Source organism: Cajanus cajan, chromosome 2, assembly GCF_000230855.2.
Source record: "Cajanus cajan strain Asha chromosome 2, NIPB_CcT2T_4, whole genome shotgun sequence".
Taxonomy (NCBI): domain Eukaryota; kingdom Viridiplantae; phylum Streptophyta; class Magnoliopsida; order Fabales; family Fabaceae; genus Cajanus; species Cajanus cajan.
The window spans coordinates 50107039-50129139 of NC_138518.1; the positions used below are offsets into that span (position 1 = coordinate 50107039).

General features: G+C 32.2%; 2 protein-coding genes across 2 annotated transcripts; one reads left to right on the forward strand and one right to left on the reverse strand.

Annotated features, from left to right (window-relative positions):
• Positions 1–4953: 4953 nt before the first annotated feature.
• On the reverse strand, positions 4954–8758 carry LOC109815388 (phytoene synthase 2, chloroplastic). The gene is made up of 5 exons (XM_020380100.3): positions 8229–8758; positions 7712–7762; positions 7446–7618; positions 6188–6423; positions 4954–5488 (listed from the first exon to the last, which is right to left on the reverse strand). The coding sequence occupies exons 1-5, from the start codon at positions 8578–8580 to the stop codon at positions 5113–5115; spliced, it is 1188 nt and encodes a 395-aa protein (XP_020235689.1). The 5' UTR covers positions 8581–8758; the 3' UTR covers positions 4954–5112.
• An 11097-nt stretch (positions 8759–19855) lies between these two features.
• LOC145955293 (uncharacterized) lies at positions 19856–20934 on the forward strand. Its single transcript, XM_083069972.1, has 4 exons — positions 19856–20045; positions 20113–20217; positions 20297–20369; positions 20450–20934. Exons 1-4 carry the CDS (start codon positions 19882–19884, stop codon positions 20606–20608), a joined length of 501 nt encoding a protein of 166 aa, XP_082926098.1. The 5' UTR covers positions 19856–19881; the 3' UTR covers positions 20609–20934.
• Positions 20935–22101: the final 1167 nt, after the last annotated feature.

A 22101-nucleotide genomic window follows, 5' to 3' on the forward strand; every position in this document is an offset into this window, starting at 1 on the left:
AAAGCATATTTTAAATTTTTTTAATGAATATTTTTTAGGATGTTAAGTTAAATATTCTAATTTATATATTATAATATAATAATAATATTCATATCTCTAAGAGATAAAAAGAGTAATTTATTCTATAATTTAAAATATGAAGAAAAGATAATGTAACACTTGCATCTCTCAAAAAAAAGTAAAGTGTAATTTAATTTAATGATGTTACGATAAATAAATTTATTTATTTATTTTAATATAAGAGGAGACCATGGTGTATGTCCTTATCTTTGAAGCACGGGTAATGTAATTTGTAAACCCTAAACCCTAAACATGTAATTTGTAACACCCCAATTTCTTTGAAAGGATATTTTTTATTAATAATGGCATTTTCGTAATTATTGATGGCATTTTCGTAATTTTAATAAAGGGACAAGGGTATTTCTGGGTTTCGGAACGGGCCGTTCCAAAAGAAGGAATATGCTTGTTTTTAAAGACCCAGAACGGGCCTGGAACGGGCCGTTCTGGTATGGAGAACGGGCCGTTCTGGAAGCAGTACGGGGCGTTCTGCTGAGATTGAGAACGGGCCGTTCTGGTTTCAGAACGGGCCGTTCTGCTTTTTGGGAACGGGCGTTCCGGTTTTGGAACGGGCCGTTCCAGTTGAGAAATTTGCCCACGTTTGAAGGATCCGGAACGGGCCGTTCCGAAATCAGTACGGGCCGTTCCGGTTGCGCCAGGAGGCCTATAAATAGGGGCAGGGGGGTGAAAATTTTATATTCAGTAAGAAAGTGAAATCCTAGAGAGAGAAAGAGAAGAGAGAGAGAGAGAGAGAGAGAAAGAAAGAAAGAAAGAAAGAAAAAGAAGAAAAGAAATATTTTATTGTTGTATTTGTTGTATATTAATAATGGGGTAGAGGGTGTCACATAATTTACTCAAAAAAAAAATTATCTGATAACTTACGATAATCTTTATTAAGAGTCCCAAAAATATACTTAAAAAAGGAAAATAAGAATTTTATTTGTTACGGCTATTTTTAATTCTGGTAAAAAAAAAAAGTAATTGTGTCAATAACCATGTCTAGACATTTAAACGCAGTGATTTAAAAACCGGACCGAACCGGCTGGTCGGACCGGTTGGACTGGGAACTAGTGGTCCAGCCGGTCCGAATCTTAAGTTGGATCGGTTATGCAGTCGACCCGTTTTAAACCGGATTGAACCGGTCAATTTTCTGGTTCAACCGGTGAACCAGCGGGTCAAACTGGTTCAACCACTTTTTTTTCTTTTTTTTTTTTTAAATTTTTTTAAAGGACCATAAACCACAAAAATAATAATGAAAATTGAATCTTTTAATGAAAAAGCAAGGAGTCTTATTAAATATAACAATGACTACTTGTTCTAATATATTTGTTTGCAATATATACAACTTAAATAACTTTTATAGTATATTATTAATTTTAAATTATATATTTAATAATATAATATCTATGTAAATATTACATATATTATTTTGTGATATTAGTTGCTAGCATATTATATATATACATATTATTTATATTTTTAATTTGTATTAATATACCGTTTAACATGTAATTTTTTATGTATTTTTTTACAAAATAAAAGTAAAAAAATAATTTTAAATAAGATAGAAAAATTGAAATTTAAAATAAGATATGAATTTATTAAAATTTATAAGTATAAAATATATTTAATATGAATATTTTTTTAATAAAAATAAATAAAAATCGAGTCATGTGGTTCAACTAATGACCTACCGGTTCAACCTTTGATCCACTGACCAAGTACCTTAACCGGTTCGATGACCGGTCCAGTTTTTAAAACTATGTTTAAAGGTGTGTCTGAGTCATGTAAAAGTAAAAAAAATTTACATAAAATAAAAGACACTGCAAAAATATCTCTAACACGTGCATAGCATGTCGACTATGTGTTAATGTCAGAGGAGTGTCAAACACCTCAATATCTCTATTGTTAGGTGTCTCAATGCTTCCTAGCTCTTTCCCTCTCCCTCTCTCTCTTTTCCTCACCATCCTTTCCGATTTCTCTCTCTTTCTTATATCTCATTATTTTTTGATCTTGACAATTTTAATAATATTATTAAAATTTGTCTTATTTTTTAAGGTTTCATGATATTTATGACACTTTTTATTTTTATTTTAAATGAGATGAAATAATATAATTTTAACCTTCTTAATTATAAGGTAATATTTTTCTTTGATTGATTTTTTTGTTAAAATGAATTTAATAATATTTTTAACTTTTTATTATCAATTTTTTAAAATAGTTTAATTTTTATTAAATGCAAACATTATTACATTATTTTTATATATATATATAATTAATTTTTTATTATCTTCAAAAAGTAATTAGATCATAAAAAAAGTTTAATGTAATATTTATTATAAGATTTAAGTAAAAAAAAATATATCTAATGAGGTTATTTTTATAAAGGATATTTTTGTAAAAAAGTATTTATATACTTAAGAGTATACTATTGTAATTAAAGGTAAAAACTTTTAATTCTCGAAAAATCTATATAAATATTCTCGAGGACATTTATGAGTAATCAAATAGATTTTAGATATTTCTAAGAATCATAATTCTTATATATAGAAAAAATTTTCCCCTCTACTAAACACACCTAAGATTATGTTTGATAGAGAAAAAAAAAAGATAAAAATAAAATCAAGTAAAATATTTGAGTTGACGAAAGTCAGAATGCAGTTAAAATTTGGTTGCTTGATTTATAAAAAATAAAATGGAGAGAAATAAAATAAATAAATAAATAAATAAATAAATAATGTTATAATAAATTTTTTATAACAAAAATTAATTTGTATAATTTATTTGAATTGTAATATTTTTTTATTCGTTAAAAGTTTATTTAATCAACTTTAATGTTTCCAATCCGCCCAGCAAACTAGCGAGGAGATTAGTCACTGCTATGGATGGCAAAACGGGCCAACCCGGCCCGTTTTGGCCCAGCCCGCCAAAAATGGGTCGGGCCGGCCAGCTCGCCAGTGTAAAACGGGCTCAGGATGCTGGCCCGCCCCGCATAAGGACGGGCTGGCGGGTTGGTGGGCCAGCCCGCATACAAAAATAAAAAATAAATAAAAATGAAAAAAAAGATATTTTATGTTTAAATAAAATTTTTTCGCTACAAATAAATAAATACAACCATATGAAATTAAAAATGCATACATATTGTAAATAATATATGTTCAACAAAAACAAATTACAAACTTAGAACAAAATCAAATAGAAATTAGTCTAATTACACCAAAATCAAAACTAAATTATAAACTTACAAATTACTTATAAACTAAATTTTTTGATAGTCCACAAAACAAGTTCAAATACAATTAATTAACTTTGAATTTTTATTTTAAGAATATTAGAAGCTCTCTTGGAAAAAGTTGTCTCTACTTTTTTTTTTATCATTTTCATCCTCATCTTCTACATCAGAATAAAATAAACATAAAAATAATTAAATTAACAAAAAAAATATATATATGCGGGCCGACGGATTATGGCGGGCCGGCCCACTATTTGACCCGGCGGGTTGGCGGGCTTGGCGGGGCGGGCTTGGCAGGTTGGCGGGTTGAAATGATAGGCCCGGCCCGCCATTTTTTTTGCGGGCTGGTGGGCCAGCCCGCGGGTCACGACCCACTTTGCCATCCCTAGTCACTGCTATAGGCGGTGGATACTCCAAGAAAAAAAAAAACTAATTGTGTGTTTCTAAACCGCCAACAAAAATAAAAGAAATATGTGTTTCTTAACTAAATCAATTACCTGCGTGTGTGTTTCTAAACTGTTCAGACAAAACATTGTCTCGAAAACTAACAAGCTATATGTACTCCACTCGATTTGAAAAATAAAATGTAGTTGAGAGGAAGGAAATGTTCTCCGACAGCAACTACAGATGAAGTTATATGAATCAGAAAAATCTTGACAAATTTGAATCATATGTAAATGGAACTCATCTCATAAACTTGTTAATGAGTATTGACTGTTAGTGATCAGATTAATCTATTTTCACCTTACAAGTAATCTATTTCAATGTCAGAAACTAACTAATACATTTTGTTAATAAATAATATAGTCATTATTAACAAGTATATCATGATATAGTAGAATTAGTCAATCACTAAATATGATATCATCAAAGTTATGGAATGTTTATTAAATTAGAGTATATTTTTTACATGTGAGGCAAATAATAATTATGTCTGTTCGGATAAATTTCACCAAAAGTATTTTTAGGTGAGAAATAGGAAAAAAAGTTAAAATAAATTTCTACATAAATTAAAACTAACTTATGTTAAAAATAAGATTTTAGAATAACTAATAGGAAAAAAAAAGTTTTAAAAATTAATTTATCTATAAACTAATTTTAACTTATAGAGAAGTTTATTTCATTTTTCATTTCCATTTTTTCTCTCATTGAAGTGTTTCTTGATAAGTTTACCCAAATAGATGCTTAATAACTACATCAAAATGTTGTTTGGGGAAGAGTCAAGGACAAAATGTAAGTTTTATGATTTTCTAATACATCAATTATAAAAAATTAAAAGGATCTTTAAAATTCATGATACTCATATAATAATAAGAAATAGTATATACCTTTCTCTATAACGAAAATCTCCTTTGATCCTTAGAGTACTTTTGATCTTCTTGAGAAAAGAACCAAAACTTCACTCCCTTTGACTTTTTTTTATTGTTTCTATCTTTCGGCTAGGATTTGAGAGAATACGTTCTGTCAGGATGTGAATCTTGTTTCACATTAGTGAATATTTATAACCCCTAAAGATTGTTATTCTCATCAAATAACAATTATTCTCAAAATTGCTCCATTAAGCTCATTTATGATTTAATCCCTAATTATTTAATTAATTATTTATTAGGCCCTTTATACATCACATTTTTCTCACATAAGACATAATTATCTTACACAAAATATTTACTTGCAAACTGAAAATTGAATGGATTTCTCTTCAATATTTTGGACTAGAGATGTATACAATTAAAACTTGAAAAAACTAAAGAGTTTATAGCTTTGTGATTTCTAGTGAACAGAATTTACAAGCTCAAACAATTTGATGCTCAATGGAAACAACTTTAGACCTTTCTTGTAACCATTTTGGTTAAGTTTTGGGGGCCAAGAAGTGCTCTTCCATAAGCAGCAGGTAGTGAGAAGAGCTTCTTAACTTTTCCTACATATGCTCTTTTAGTGAAGTTATTGTAGTCATTAGCTTCAATAGAATCTAGGATCTGCCTATACAACAACAAAGATGCCCACACTGGCCATCTGCTTGCAGAGTTTAGCTCTGAAACTCCCTTCTCTGCCTCATCAAAAAACATCCTTGCTCTTTGTATTTGGCCCTTCATGAAATTGCGCCACTTGTCGGTTACTTTCCCTCTGAAAATGTCCTCATCTGATAGCCCAGCTTGTGCCAATTCATCTTGTGGAAGATATACTCTTCCTCTTCTAGAACTGTAATGATAAAAAAAACACAAGAAATAGTTAGATAACAGGATTTTTTTGAATGCTTATGGGACAAAATGAAAAAAGAAAAAATAAACAACTCTTCCTTTTCTTAAGATGGGTCTTTTTTTATAAACCTTTTCAGAAGTACTTCTAGGAGTAGAAAGTTAAGAAGGAAAATTGAAATAAGCTTGCATAACATAAAAACAAGATTTTGAAAAAACTAATAGAAAATAGCTTCTACAAACTTGTTTATATATAAATTAATTTTATCTTACGGAGAAAGTTATTCTATTTTTACTTTCTGATTTTTTCTATTAGAAGTACTTTTAAAGAAGATTACCCAATCAGACTTGAAAATTAAAACAAACCATTTTTATTAAATGTTTGAAATTTTTTCAGTAAAGATCATAGTTTTACATGGTTACTATATCAGTCTCATTGGGAAAGGAGAAGCATATAACTTTTTTGGTTTAATTTGAAGATTGTTCTTCCTCAAATTATATTGATAATTGAAATTTGAAATAAAATGCTGTCATAAGTTAAGTTGAGTTGTAGAAGGTAACTTCTTTTGTTGATTGTCAATGTAGTTTCTCGGAATTGAGGTTTTTAAGTATGAAGGTCAGTAATACTTAAACTACAAGGTGTAATTCTAACTACTCTATTTAGATTCAAATACAGTATATTGTTGTATTTGAAGATCCTTACTCTTCTCCAACGTCTCTCAGAATGTTGGTAAGTTGATTAGCAATGCCAAGTGCTAATGCAGCATTGTAGACGCTCTCTGTTGAAGCCTTTGATTCTGGTGCTATTCCCATTACTGGAACACTCATAAGGCCAACTGTCCCAGCAACATAGTAGCAGTAAAGGTAGAGTTCATCAAAGTTGTTGTATCTTGACTTTCTTAGATCCAGCCTCATCCCTTCAATCATGTCCTTAAATGGCTATTCAAACAGACAATTCATCGAAATTTGGATTAGTTTTAGCAGATCAAAATAACTAGTACACCTATTGCTGCTACATGCTTGTAATAATTATACATAATTGAGCACTAGATACTCTAAATTATACTATTACTTACAAGTCGTAACAGTTCAGTCATCAGCTAGCAACTGAATTCTACAAATACTTTTAAGGGGTTTGTATTTTAAGACAATTGGCATGTTTGGTAACGCTTATTTCAGGAAAAATAATTGTTTTTTTAAGCTTTCTTAAAAGGTTATGAAGAGGGAAAGAAAAAAGAATCAATTTTCTCAAAATAAGCTGAACCATGCAAGTATATTATTTTCATGTTTAGTGGCTATAAGCACCACCATTTTCCTTGTTCTTGAGTTTGGGGTGGGCTAACTAAACCTAAAAAGATTGCCTAGCACAGCCCCTTCACCTCAGAATTATACATCTTTAGGAAAGCTGCAAGGCTGGGAAGATTTTCGAACAACTAAGGGTGACTCAATCTTACATCTATGGCAAGCTTTGACACCATCTTGAATTTAAGCTGAACTTAGCTCAACTCCAAAAGTTAGAGTATAAAGATCTGGATAAACTTCTCCAAAAACAATTCTAAAAGAAAACAGGTAAAAAAAAATGAATAAATTTCTGCATAAGTTAAAACTATCTCAAGTATAAATTAAAAATAAGTTTTTGGAGAAGTTAATGTGAGATAACTTTTACAAATTAGTTTATCAATGAGCTAATTTTAGCTTATGGAGAAGCTTAATTCATTTTTTTCCTTTTAATTTTTTTCTAAAAGTACTTCTAGAGAAGTTTGTCTAAACAAACCTTAAATGAGAACTGTATAAATTTCTATAAGCTCTATTTTGGCCATATCTATGGTTGACACAGAATCTGAACACTCGTTGACTAGTTTGAAGTCTGATCTAAGTAAGATTTATTATCCCAACAAACTAGGAAAGCTGTAAAGGTAAAAGTTTCAATTTCAGAGTCCAGTTTTTGGGCTTTTGTCTACCTGTATATCAACTGGGTACTTTGAAACTGTATCTGAGAGGGCAGCATCATACATATCATAAGGGCGTCCTTCAAAAACATCATATAATCTTTGCTGCCACCTGTCCAAAGCCTTTGGTGTGATGTGAGACGCATTGGGACCATCCACTAGCTCATCTGTTCTTCTGCACCACACTGCAATACACAAAGTGAATTCAATTTAAAAACAATAAAAAAAAATGTACAACCCTTATCGGATAGCATGCCAATTAGGATAATCACCCATACCGTATATGGCCCATATGGCTTTTCTTCTCTCTTGGGTCATCAATTGTGTGCCTGAGATTTTCCATTCACAATGAACCAATCAAATTGACAAAAACCATTTCAATTAAACAGAGCACCAACATTTGAAGGCATGGAATGGACATTTGACCCTCACTGACTTGGGAATAAAAAAACCATTTCAATCATAGTAAACATTTTGCAACAAAGTGAAGGCAAGTGAATATTGAAATTCCTCTATAATCAACCAAAACCATGAAGGGGTTACTTCTTTTTTGATCCATGAGAATTTTAATGGCAATATTAAGATTCTGTGTATATTGTCCCAATACCCACCATTAAGCCAACTCTAGTAGACCATGAAAGGGTTACTTCGAACAATTAGTAAAATACAAGATAGAGTACCTAGATAAAATGTAATGTAACTGATATAATAATGAACTTTAAAAATGAGCAAAAACTCGTGGGAACAAGAGACAATTATCAAGAAAAGCCAGAAAAGGCCAAAATAACAGAGTACCTAGATAGAATGTCTTGGCATATTCAGCACAGACTTCACCACACCTATCATAAGCAGCACTCAACAGATCTCCATTGGTCAAATCTCCTTCTATTGGCTTGTCCAAATTAAGAGCTCTCTTTGTACCCTTATTCTGCTCCTTAACCAGTGCTGCTTGCTTCAACACCACCTCATAGACCCTCTCCTCAGAGGATCTTGAAGGGTCTGCAACTGCAGGTGAAAAACTTGCAAAGTTTATCCCATTGCACAGTCCAAACCTCCTCTGGCTTCTCCCACCTCTCCCTGCAACACCAACAATGGAGATGGGGTTCTCCTTGGGTCCACAACTCACCCAAAGAAGAACACCAGACATCTCAGGAAGAACAGTTGCAATTTGCTCTTGCTTCTTGTACACCAACTTTGAATAGCTAGCTCAAAAAGTGAGAAAAAGAGAGGGAGAAAATAAGAGAAGAAAAAAAAAATTGAGAAAATAAGTGAGTATGAGGATCTAATTGTGTTGATAAAAATGGTTGGCTCTATATCACTAAGGATATAGAGAGAATTGTGATTGGAATGCTAAGTTGTAACCTTAGCTGACACATGTAAATGTATGGACGGTGGTGTAGTAATCTTGAACTTCAACAAGTTGTTTGTCTTTAATGTGGTACTATTCCATCTCACTCTCTCTACACTTTTTTAACGGTTGTGAATTTGTGGTCCTATGTTTTTGGTTTTGTTTGTGTTGTCGCATGTGGGTTAAATGTGGCTGAGAATGACTTGTTTAGCATCAACATTCAGCTGTGGTCAATGTAAAGTTCTGAATTTTGATTTGTGTAATTGCCATCACCACACATCTAGTGAGTTGTCAGAAAACACAATGTACTAAATTAGTTTAAATTTGTTTTCAATTTTTTAAATTTAAAAATAAATTTAATTTTAGTTTCTCAAATTTAAATTTGATTCTTTTAATCTCAATAATTTAAAAAAAGTTTGTTTTATTTTATCCCTTCAAGATTATAATAATATTTCTGACAATGATAAATTGAATTAAAAAGTTGTGTAATAATGCAGTAAATCAAAATCTACACCATATTATAATGTCAAGTTCTAATTTCTACATATCAAAATATTAATTGTTAGTATATCAAAATATTTATTCTAATTGATTCTATTTGTATATTATGTATTTGATTTAATTTTTTTATTTCTGATTGTATTTTTTTAACTTAGATGAGCTTCTCATATTTATATTTATGATGTTCATTATCTCAAAATATATTATAAATATATTTGAAAATTCTTTTATGAATGAAATTTGAAAATTTTTTTCTCATAAATTTTATGAGTGAAATTTAAATCTTTCCTTCACAAATTTTTTAGTGAAACTTGAAAACTTTCTTTCATAATAATTCTCTTTATAAATGATTTGATTTTGTTGTTCTGTCTTTATTAGAAAATGAAAGAAAATATATACAAACCTTCCAACCACTTTTATGATGACTTCTCCTAAATTAATTAATAAGCTAATTCCAAGTATAGGGATAAAAAATTAAAATACAATAAAAAGAAAATTAAATCAAATACAAAATATACAAATAGAATCAAATCATAATCAATATTATGATACACAACAATCAATATTCTGATATGCAGACATCAAAATCTAATATTATGATATATAAAAAATTCTTATTTACTATACATTATACATTATATAGTATTAATTGAATTTAATGTAATATTTTATCAATTAAATAACATTAAAATATAGATTTTATGCAAGAAAATCAATAATATGTGAGTGTATTTTTAAAGTTTACTGATAACATTTGAATAGAGTGTCTAAAATAATTTTTTTAAGTTTCAGAAACTAAAAAAAATTAATTTTAAATTTAAAGGAAAAAAATTACACATATTTTAACATATTTAATATTTTCATTAATAGTTCCATGAACTATTCCGGCGTGCGGTGAGTGTATTTCTAACTCAATTTTTGCATTAATGAATAATTAAGATGTATTCAGACTTTAGACAAATAATTTAAGTGGTTATTTGACATAAATAAATCACATGAGAATCTATAATGAAGGTTTATCTCAACATGCTTAATTAAGTTGATATACTTGATGGTGAAACTTATTAAAATAAGTAAAAAAGAGGTCACAAAAAGTCAAACTATTTTCATGCCTAATTTTCATCATTAAAGCTGATATGATAATACAAACCCAAGTTAAAAGCAAACAAATCGTGCCTCCTTAACTACTAGCGTAACCTTATTTGGTTATTATTCTCATAATCTTTTAGGAAACAAGAGTGGATTATTATAATATAATATATAGAAACTTAAGTCCAATGAAGATGATTTTTTTATTACTTAGAAGGAAAAGAGATTGATGTTTATTGAGTCTAAGCATCGATGAGAGATCATCTTAGTTAGATCTATGCAGATTGTTATGAGAAAAAAGAGACAGCATCGAGCATGTGCATGTGATTAAGATTTTATTAATTTGTCCTCTGCAATTGAAAATTTGCAATAACTGAAACTAACTTTATGAAATCAGATTCATGTCCCACCCACACCTTAGTATAGAGTCATGACTCGGATTTGGGCTAGTGAGAAAAATAAAATATGATAAAAATTAACATATAAGGGACAAAGTCTAAGACAATGACACTCATATAAGAAAACTGACATTATTTGATTATTAGTATTAAAAAAACAATTGAACTTATGTAAGGACATGTGCCTCGTACTAAGACACGTAGGTTCATCCCTTTATAGGCCAACTTTGTTTCATTTGAGACTCATTTAAACATAAAATAGATCACTAATATGGATATATTTTTATAAACACCATGCATAAAATGAGGTGAAAAATAATTATTTAACATGACATTTGTACACATTATTAGAAGTTGAGTATATTGGGATAGATGTAAACCAATCGGATTAGGATATAAATATACATGTACCCGGGGGTAATATTTGAACCCGTCTCGACTTTGATGAGAAATATCCGGTTTGATCAGGTACGGGTACGGGTACGGGTAAAACCCGATATACTAAATCGAGTATGGGTACGGGTACAAGTATGTACTTACCCGCCCCGTACTCGTACGCGTACCCGTCCTCGTTCCCATTTTTAATTTAATACACACTTTTAATTTAACTATATTAAAGAATTTTAATATTTTTTTATGTGATTATTTATTATAATATGAGATAGAAAAATAATCTAATTATAATTATAATATGATAAAAAAATAATTTAAAAAAATTATATTTTTTTTACAAAAAATATAAAATAAAAAAATTGACGGGTACGGGTACCCGATACCCGACGAGAATGGGAATGGGGATGAAAATCACATACCCAACAGGTACGGGTACTGGAACGGGGATGTGTTTGACTCGCGACAGGGACGGGTATCATGAAACCCGTACTCGACCCGCCCCATTGCCATCCTTAAATTGGATTGGTCGAGTTTAGAAGATATTAAAATTTTAAATTGATCAATATTTTAACTGATTTGAATTATATCGGTTTTTCTAAAAATAAAAAATAACAATAGCGGCTTGAACCAAAATAACCAAACATTTTCGAGAGTATATTGGGTGATTGCCGGTTGATAAAATAATGTTAAAAAAAATAATGAAAAAAAAGCATAATAAATGAAGGTTAAAATAGAATTTTGGACTTATATTTTTATTTTAGGTTTTAGTTAACTCCCTTCAATTTAAAAAAAAAATATTTTGATCTCTTAAAATATTTTTATTAGATAAATTGGTCACTTTTGTCAACAATTTGTGTTAACAATATTATTTTTGGTTGATATAGCATCCTCATGGCTTCACACATGTTATTAAAAATTGATCAAATTAGTGAGATAATTTGATGAAAGGACCAACTCAATCTAACATAGATACTTAAGGGATCAAAGTGAAACTTTTTTTTAAAGGACTAAATTGAAACCTAAAAGAAAATTAAGGAACCGAAATTCTATTTTAGCTTAAAATAAAAGAAATTTTAGACTATAATAGGGGAAAAAAAATACTTTTTTCGCTAAATTGCACTTTTAGTCTCTTTATAACTTTTAATCCACAATTTTAGCTATTCAATACTTAAAACTAGGCATTTTTAGTCTCCTCCATCAATATATAAAACAATAATTAATGATGATATGCATTAATGTTGATATGGATTAATAATATATTATTTTGGTAATGCAATGACTCATATAGATGGATGAGGTTGTACACTTGCACTATAGTGATGATACAAACCAATAATGTAGCATTGACATGTCAAGGAAATATAAAATGATAAAAAGAGAGAGTAATCCTATAAAGACTAGAATTGATGATCTATTGATCTTCATTATAAACTTTACCATTTAAACTAAACTCAACTCTTTTTAGTTATAATTAACTTGAACAATATATATATATATATATATAGAGAGAGAGAGAGAAACAACTCATGTGAGTGCTTATATAAGAACATAAAAATAACTAATAATAACCATTAAATTAAAATAAACAACTTAGATTAAAATATTACAAATAAAGTTACCATGTACCATCACAATCTCAATTCTCTCCATCATTATCATCGTTATCACCGTTATTGCAACCAATGTCACCTCTACCTCCATCGCATCGTCGCCATATCACCACCACCTTTATCGTCGTTGTCATTATCATCGTTATCATCGCTACCACCATCTTTACTGTCATCACCACTACCACTCAGGGTTAGCCCAACTCCTAAGCTTAATAAGCTAATTAATTTCTTGTTTCGGACCCTCTTTAAAAAAATATTTTATATTGATAATTATATAATTTTTTCAAGGTTAATATAACTTGAAAAGTTACTTTTTTATTTTTAAAATCTCATTCTAAAAGTCTCAATTCTAAAGATATATACAAATATAATTAATTTTTTTTAAAGTTCATCTCTAAAATATTTTTAATTTTGTTATCATAAGACATTATTATTAATTTTAAAAAAGATTCACTTTAAGATTTGCTTTAGGTTTAATAATATGTTGAGCCGACTTTGTCAATCCTGTTGCCACAACTATTGATAACAATGATGACAACGACAATAATGGAAAGGTTGAAACAAATATGGAGATAATGATGATGTGATAATGATGGGAGTGTGGTGTTGGAGGTAATAGTTGTAATATTGGTGGTGACAATATTAATGATAAAGATAACTACAATATAATAATGACGATAAATTATTACTTTATTTGCATTCTTTTAATCTAAGTCATTTATTTTAATTTAATTAACATTATTATTAATTATTTTGATATATATATATATATATAAGGGGGCGACTCAAAGGGGATACTTTTTATAACACAAAAATAACAAATAAAAAACTCTTATATATTAAAAGATTACAATGTAGCATGTATCATTGTAATGGTAGTTATATATATCATTATTGTCATCACCAATATTGTAACCATCATCATTTCACCATCATTGTATTGTCATATCATTATTACTTCTACTACTATCACCACCACCACTAGTGCAAAAAAGGGTATTTACGTCACCCAATTTACGTCGCAAACACTAAACACCGACGTTGTAAAAATGCAGTAGCAGTTTCGTAAATAAGTGGAGACTAATTTACGTCGGACCCCCCCAGTCCGACGTAAATGTGGGAATTAACGTCGGAGTCTCATAGTCCGACGTAAATTTACGTCGGTCCCCACTATTCCGACGTAAATTTACGTCGGGCCCCCACTAGTCAGACGTAAATTTACGCCGGGCCCCCTCCAGTCCAACGTAAATTTACGTCGGAGCAACACAATCCGACGTAAAAAATGGCCCTATATTCCCCAGCTTTTCATTTTCCATTCTCGCGCTCACAGTTTACAAGCAACCCCTCTCATTCTCTCTGAATTTCTGAGTCTCCCACTGCGTTTACTGCTACATTCAACGTATCCAAGTCTCTAAGTGTCAGCATGTTGGTCGTTTGAGGTTAGTTTGTTGTTCCAGTAATTTTTTTGTTCTTTTTTTGCTATTTTTTCCGCTGGAACGGCCCGTTCTGCAAGGAGAACGGGCCGTTCTCCTTGCAGAACGGGCCGTTGTTCTCCTTGCAGAATGGGCCGTTCGGCAAGCAGTACGGGCCGTTCTACAAAGAGAACGGCCCGTTCTGCTGGAATTTTTGTTGTTGTAATTTGTTGATCTGGAACGGCCCGTTCTAGTTTCAGTACGGGCCGTTCCAGATGCATTAAAGAAGAGACTTTTTTAGGCATTGACCTTTAGTTTACCATCAATTTTTTAGGGTTGTAGTTTAGGCTAGAAAATTTATGAATAACTGAGTCAATAGTTAATTTGTGTTAATATATAGATAATGAATCGAAGTTGGATGAATGCAAGTCGCATTAGTCAAGAGTACAGAAATGGAGTTGAAGAGTTCTTACAATTTGCAAGAGAAAATGGGAAACCCATCAAAGGGGCATATTATTGTCCATGTGTTCGATGTTTGAATCAGATACGTCAAGAAGTTGGAGAAATACGTGATCACCTGTTTATATATGGTATTGTGAAGAGTTATACAGTATGGACACGGCACGGAAAAATATTAGACATTCCAACAGTGTCAACAACTGAAAATTTTGAAGGGATGGACGATAACCTAGAAGAGATGATACGTGATGTTGGTGAAGAAAATTTTGAAAGAGCACATGTGTATGATACCTTAAAGTCTGATTTTGAGCAACCATTGTACCCAGGATGCAGTATGTTTACAAGATTATCAGCAACTTTAAAATTGTTTAGTTTAAAAGCAAGAAATGGCTGGACTGATAAAAGTTTCACAAAATTGTTGGAGTTATTGAAGGAGATGCTTCCAGAAGATAACACATTACCTAATCGCAACTATGAGGCAAAAAAAATACTATGTCCAATGGGTTTGGAGTATAAGAAGATACACGCGTGCCCTAATGATTGCATATTGTATACAAATGATTTTGCTACACTGAAAGTGTGTCCCACATGTGGATTGTCGCGGTTCAAAAAGAAAACTGATGGAAGTAATGGTGAGGAAGAAATAGAGGGTCCCCTTGCTAAGGTCTTATGGTATTTGCCAATAATACCTAGGTTTAAAAGATTGTTTGCCATTAAAGAGGATGCAAAAAACCTCACATGGCATGAAAATGGTAGAAAATGTGACAACTTTCTTCGACATCCAGTTGATTCTCCGCAATGGAAGAAGATTGATGAAACATTTCCAGAATTTGGTGCAGAGTCAAGAAACTTGAGAATTGGTTTAGCTACAGATGACATGAATCCTTATGGGAACTTAAGTAGTAAACACAGTTCATGGCTAGTTTTGTTGGTCATTTATAATTTGCCTCCTTGGCTATGCATGAAGAGAAAATATATTATGTTGTCTATGATGATATCAGGTCCCCGACAACCAGGAAATGACATAGATGTGTATCTTAGTCCATTGATTGATGACTTGAAAATGTTATGGGACACAGGAGTGGAGGTGTTTGATGCATATCGTGAAGAAAAATTTACCATGCGTGCAATGTTATTTTGCACAATAAATGATTTTCTAGCATATGGTAACTTGAGTGGGTATAGTGTGAAGGGTCATTATGCATGTCCTATATGTGAAGAAAACACAAGTTATACCCAATTGAAACATGGGCAAAAGACTGCGTACACTAGGCATCGTAAGTTTCTTGTTCGTAGTCATCCATACCGTAGATTGAAGAAAGCATTCAATGGAAGTCAAGAGGATGAAATTGCCTCGACACCGCGCAATGGTGAAGAAGTATATCAACGGTGAAGAACATTAACATTGTGTTCAGAAAGACGCAAAAGAAGTCAACTGAGAGAAATATCTGGAAGAAACGATCAATATTCTTTAATCTTCCTTACTGGTGCAAGTTAGATGTTAGACACTGCATAGATGTGATGCATGTGGAGAAAAATGTTTGTGATAGTGTAATTGGGACATTGCTAAACATCAAAGGAAAGACTAAAGATGGAGTGAAAGCACGACAAGATTTGGTGGACATGGGTATACGTTCTGAGTTGCATCCTCAGTCTATTGGAAGACGCACTTACTTGCCTCCAGCTTGTCATACTCTATCAAAGAAAGAAAAAAAAAGCTTTTGTGAGTGCTTAAGCAGTGTGAAAGTTCCACAAGGGTACTCCTCAAATGTTAAGAGTCTGGTGTCTATGCAAGATTTGAAGTTGATTGGTTTAAAGTCTCACGATTGTCATGTGTTAATGCAACAACTTTTGCCTGTGGCTATTCGTAACATTTTACCATCTTCTGTTAGAGTTGCTATTACTCGATTGTGTTTATTCTTCAATGCCATTTGCAACAAAGTAATTGACCCTGTAAAGTTAGATGAGTTAGAAAATGAAGCAATCACAATCTTGTGTCAATTGGAAATGTATTTTCCACCTTCATTTTTTGATATCATGGTGCATTTGATAGTTCATTTGGTTAGGGAGATTCGATTGTGTGGCCCGGTTTATCTTAGATGGATGTACCCTGTTGAGAGATATATGAAGATCTTAAAAGGATATGTCAAGAATCAATACCGCCCAAAAGCCTCTATTGTGGAGAGGTACATTGCAGAAGAAGCCATTGAGTTTTGTTCAGGGTACATGTCGAAATCAGAACCAATAGGAATTCCCAAGACTCGACATGATGGGAAACAATTTGGTAAGGGTACTCGAAGTTTAAAGATTAGAACTGTGAGTCGAACAGAAGTTGACCAAGCACATTTGTACATATTGAACAACACTGATGAAGTAATTCCTTACATATCAAAACACATAGATGAAATCAAGATAGCACACCCTCGGATGATTGAGAAATGGGTATTGAATGAACATAACAAGAGTTTTTTAGCTTGGTTTAAGAAAAATGTTTATGGTGAGGTTAATGCTTCTGATACACTTTTGAGACTCGCGCGTGGGCCTAACAACGATGTCATTACATTTGGTGGGTATGACATTAACAAATATTGTTTCTATACAAAAACAGAAGATGACAAAAGTAGAGTACAAAATAGTGGGGTTACAATTCAGGCTGAGGCTGTGCACTTTGCTAGTTCAAAAGATAAAAATCCCATTACAGCATCCATGAGTTATTTCGGAGTCATAGAAGACATATGGGAAATTGATTATGTTACGTTTAGAGTGCCTGTGTTCAAGTGTAAATGGGTTGATGACAATACAGGTTGCGGATAGATGATTTAGGATTTACTTTGGTTGATTTGAATAAGGTCGGCTATAAGGATGAACCTTTTATTATGGCATATCAAGCAAGACAAATTTTTTATGTAAAGGATCCATGTAATGAGAAATGGTCAGTGGTCCTCGAAGGAAGAACCATGCATGGAACTCACGAAGATGAGTCTCTAGATATGCATGAGACACCGTCTTTTTCAAGCAGATCATTTGGTCCTATTGCGGACAATGAAGTGGACGAAATACATGCTATTCGAAGTGATCATGATGAAGGAATATGAGAAAACATTCCAACCTAATAGGTTTCTGTTTATGTATTATTTGTTTTTTTATTAGTTATTTTGTTGCTATATTGTTACTATCTTTTTTACTTTATTTGTCTATTCAATTAATTCATTGTTTTAATAATGACAGTTTAATTTTTTCAGGATTATGGAGGATTCTGGGTCTGGCAGTGGAAGGAGGGAAGGTAGATCTGTCACCTGATTGTCTGGGTTGACAGCTGGGCGCATTGCCAAGGAGAGGACACCGGTTGAGGTGGATCCTCGTTCTGGCAAGGCATCAGGCCCAAATGCTGCCAAGTTTAAGAGCTATTTGGGAGTCCTAGCTCGACGACATGTTTCTATTATCATTCCATCATGGGATGACGTTCAGGAGGTTGACAAGAACCTTATGTGGCAGGATATTCAGGTATATACTTTCACATCCTTTCAATATTATATAACTTAAATACATTATTTATTATTTGTTGTTATTTTCATAGCAAAATTTTGACATTCCCAACACTGAGGGCATGAGGAGGAAGATGTTATCTGCCCTTGCCACCAGGTGGAGAGACTTCAAGACTTTCTTGACACGGGAGTATGTATTTGGAGAGCGCCAAAATGAGACTCCCTGTCTAAAGTACCAGATCACTGATGAGGAGTGGATGCAATTTCGTGCCACTAGATTGGACTCTTCGTGGCAGGTTAGTTATTGATAACTTTTACATTGACACAAATACTTAAGGTATATTTTAATTTATCTCATTTTCTTTTTTGTATTATTGCAGGCTAAAAGAATAGCTGCCCAAGAACGACAGGCCAAAAATGATGCACCCCATCTATTGTCAAGAGGAGGATATGAAAGAAAAAAAAAGCAAATGAAGAAGGCTAAGGCACAGGCAGCAGGGGTTGAGGATGCTGACCGTGTGGAGTCACCTCCCCGCCATGAGATGTGGATAGCAGCCCGGACAAAACTAGATGGGCAAATGACTTCTGAGTCTGCAAGAGTCGTTGCTAGTAAAATAGTAAGTAAAAATATACAAACTAAGACTCTTCATTTCAACTCATTTAATTCATAAGATTTTTTAATCTTCCTTATTGTTGCAGGAGGGTTTAGTTGAGCAGAGCACCCATGGCTCATTTGTTTCCGATGGTCGGAATGATATCCTCACAATGGCCATAGGAAAGCCAGAGCACGGAGGTCGTGTGCGTGGTGTTGGTGGTTCTTGGAGCCACCGAGATTTCTTTGGTGGTCGATCATCGAGGAGCACTGTCAACTCTTGCAGTCAAGAGGTTATACAGGAATTGGAGCAGAGATTGGAGATGCAGTTTGAAGAGAAACTGAAGAATATTGAAAAATAGTTTGAACAGAAGTTTGAACTTTTGGCTCGTTCTCAGCAACAGACTGCAGTTGCTCATGATGGTGTTCGAGTCAGCACTAAAGGGAGTTGTGCTGCTCCAGATCCCTCACCGGATCAGACTCACATTGATGTACCAAACCAGTGTGAGTTATATGTTGAGGATGACCCCCCACGGTTAGTGGCTATTGGCCGAGTATTTGAGGGTGGCTCAACCATCCATGGTGTCCCTCTACAGCCAGACTGGACACGGGTTGTGGTTGACCAAGTTCAAGATGCTGCTGCTCCAGTGCCTTTGCCCAATACAGAGGTTCAACTAGTGGGGCAGGCAACCGACACATTCTTAGCTTGGCCAAAACGTTTGGTCATGCCGCTTTCAGCACGGGTAAAGGTAATTATATTATTGCTCTTTTAGATTCTTATAATTCTATTATTGTTTAACTAATTTTGATTATTTTTTTAGGATTTTATCAATCGTGGTAAGGAGGTCATGAGAGAACCTCATGTTCATGATGTCAATATCGCAGAAGCTGAGGATGATCCCATATCTAAGCTTCTAATCAAATTACCACGAATAAAGAAACATCCAATTCAATTGCAGTGGGACATTAGAGTTTTTGGAGTTGATAGCTCTGATGTTCCACTATACATATCTCTGCCTGATGCATTAGAGATTGTTGGGGGAAACTGCATGTTAAATATATCTGTCATACAGTTGTGGGCCATATAAGTCATATTTTCTTTTATGAGTCTAAATTTACAATAATTACATTTAACTTATAATAATTATTTATGTTAGGTACATGGACAAATTGAGTGTGGAGCAAGCACAAGCAGAAGTATATGGATTTATTGAGCCTCAATCCATCCAAAAATCAGGAAACACTCAGGTCCAGATCCAACAATATATGCAAACATGGATGAGTGACTCAAGAAGACATATATACATGGCTCCATACATTGACGGGTTAGTTTTTTAATTGGTTTTTTAATCATGGTAATTTTTTAACTGATTTGTTTGTCATACAATGTAGGTCCCATTGGCAGTTAATGGTAATCATTCCTAAGGAATATACCGTGGTGTGGTTTTGTTCACTTCATCGAAAACCAAGCCACGAAATTAAAAGCCAATTACATGGGTAACTAAATTTTTTCATTATGTTTTAAAACTGTAATTATATATATTGGCTAACATTTGTTTTTATTTCAATTAATTAGAATCGTGTCTGGAGCTAATATATTAAGTGGAAGAGCCAAATCATCAAAGTCATTGCATTTCATATACCCTAAGGTTAGCAAATTAATTCATACAGTCAATAATATTTAAATTTATTGACTTTGGAATTAATAGTTATTTGTTTCTCATTTTAGTGTAATAAGCAACAAGACTCGTTTGAATGTGACTATTACATCATGTATTGGATGAAAGCCATAGTTTCTGCAGGTATTATTGATTCTTGGGCGCGGGTAATTCATATCAAAATTTATTTAACTATATTTACCTTTAGAATAATTAACATTGCATATTAATGACACTTAAATTACTCTTTCAGGTCTTTCAAGATCCATCTCCATTGCCCGAAGATGAGATGCTCAAGATAAGAGAACAATGGACAACTTTTTTTCTAAGTTTAGTTAGTTAGATATTATGTTAATAGTTTGATAGTTAGTTAGTTTAGTTAGTTAGATAGCATTGACAAACATGTTTTATAGCTTTTTTAGGATAATAGGATTTACATTGTCATAATTTATGTTTTTTAAGATTTATATATTATTTTCTTTTTGTCATTCAATTTTGAAATACAATTTGAATTTCTATTCTGGACTGCCTGGTTTAGATTTGGTATTCTGGATTATATTTATATGCAGGTGTTGGGTATATCAATTTACAAACGTTTTAAAAAAAATCTGTCACAATTTACGTCGGACGTGGCCTTGTCCGACGTAAATTTACGTCGGTCATTGCAATGACCGACGTAAATTTAGGTCGGACAAGGCCACGTCCGACGTAAAATTGTGGCATGATTTTGCCCCTTTTTACGTCGGTCTGGAAAAATCCCCGACGTAAATTTACGTCGTCTTTCAGAGGCGACGTAAATTTACGACTCCCGTATTAACGTCGGACCCTTTTCCGACGTAAAAGGGTCAAAATACACGACGTAAAAGACCCTTTGTGTACTAGTGTACCATTATCATCATTATTATCTTCACATCATTATTGTCACCATTATCATTATCATCATTATTACTGCTACCACTATTAACAAATTATAAGATACAACTTACTATATTTACATATATGTTAATTACATATGATAAGTAATAAGTTCACAATATTATAAATCACTTATGATATAAAAACATTAAATATTTCAATAACTCCAATTATAGTAGTATTAATCATGTATTAATAATTAGACATAAAATTAAGTTATGTTTCCATAAAATAAATGTAATAAACATGTAACTTTTGCATGCATGTTAATGTATGGAGCTTGATGTATGACGCTTACAATATATATAAGATATTGTGTTTGAACTACATCAAAATTTGTATATCAGTTTAAAAACGTTTTTATAATTTTTCTATTAAAAAAAGTTCTTTATTTTTAATAAAGAATGTTTTTCAAAAATATTTATAACATATATTCAAATAAATTCACAATATAATCCATTACGTACTTTGCATGTTTCTCACTTCTCGGGTTTTGTCTGACACGTGTTGATATTGGGTAGTTCAATAGTTACATAAAATGAGATATAAAATACATATAAAAAATTATATTATGGGGAAATTATATCTCAGGAGATTTTATGTTTATTTAACAATCATTATTACTAACCTTTACCATTATATTTGGTGCAATGTTTACCATTATATTTGTGCGAGCATTGCATGATGGGTGTTGTCACGGTGGTTTTATGCCCCAGAACGGTAGCACTATGGTGGAGTAATGATGATGCATGGTTTACGGGTGGTGTAGGTGGGTCATTGAATTTAATTTTTATTTATTATAATTATT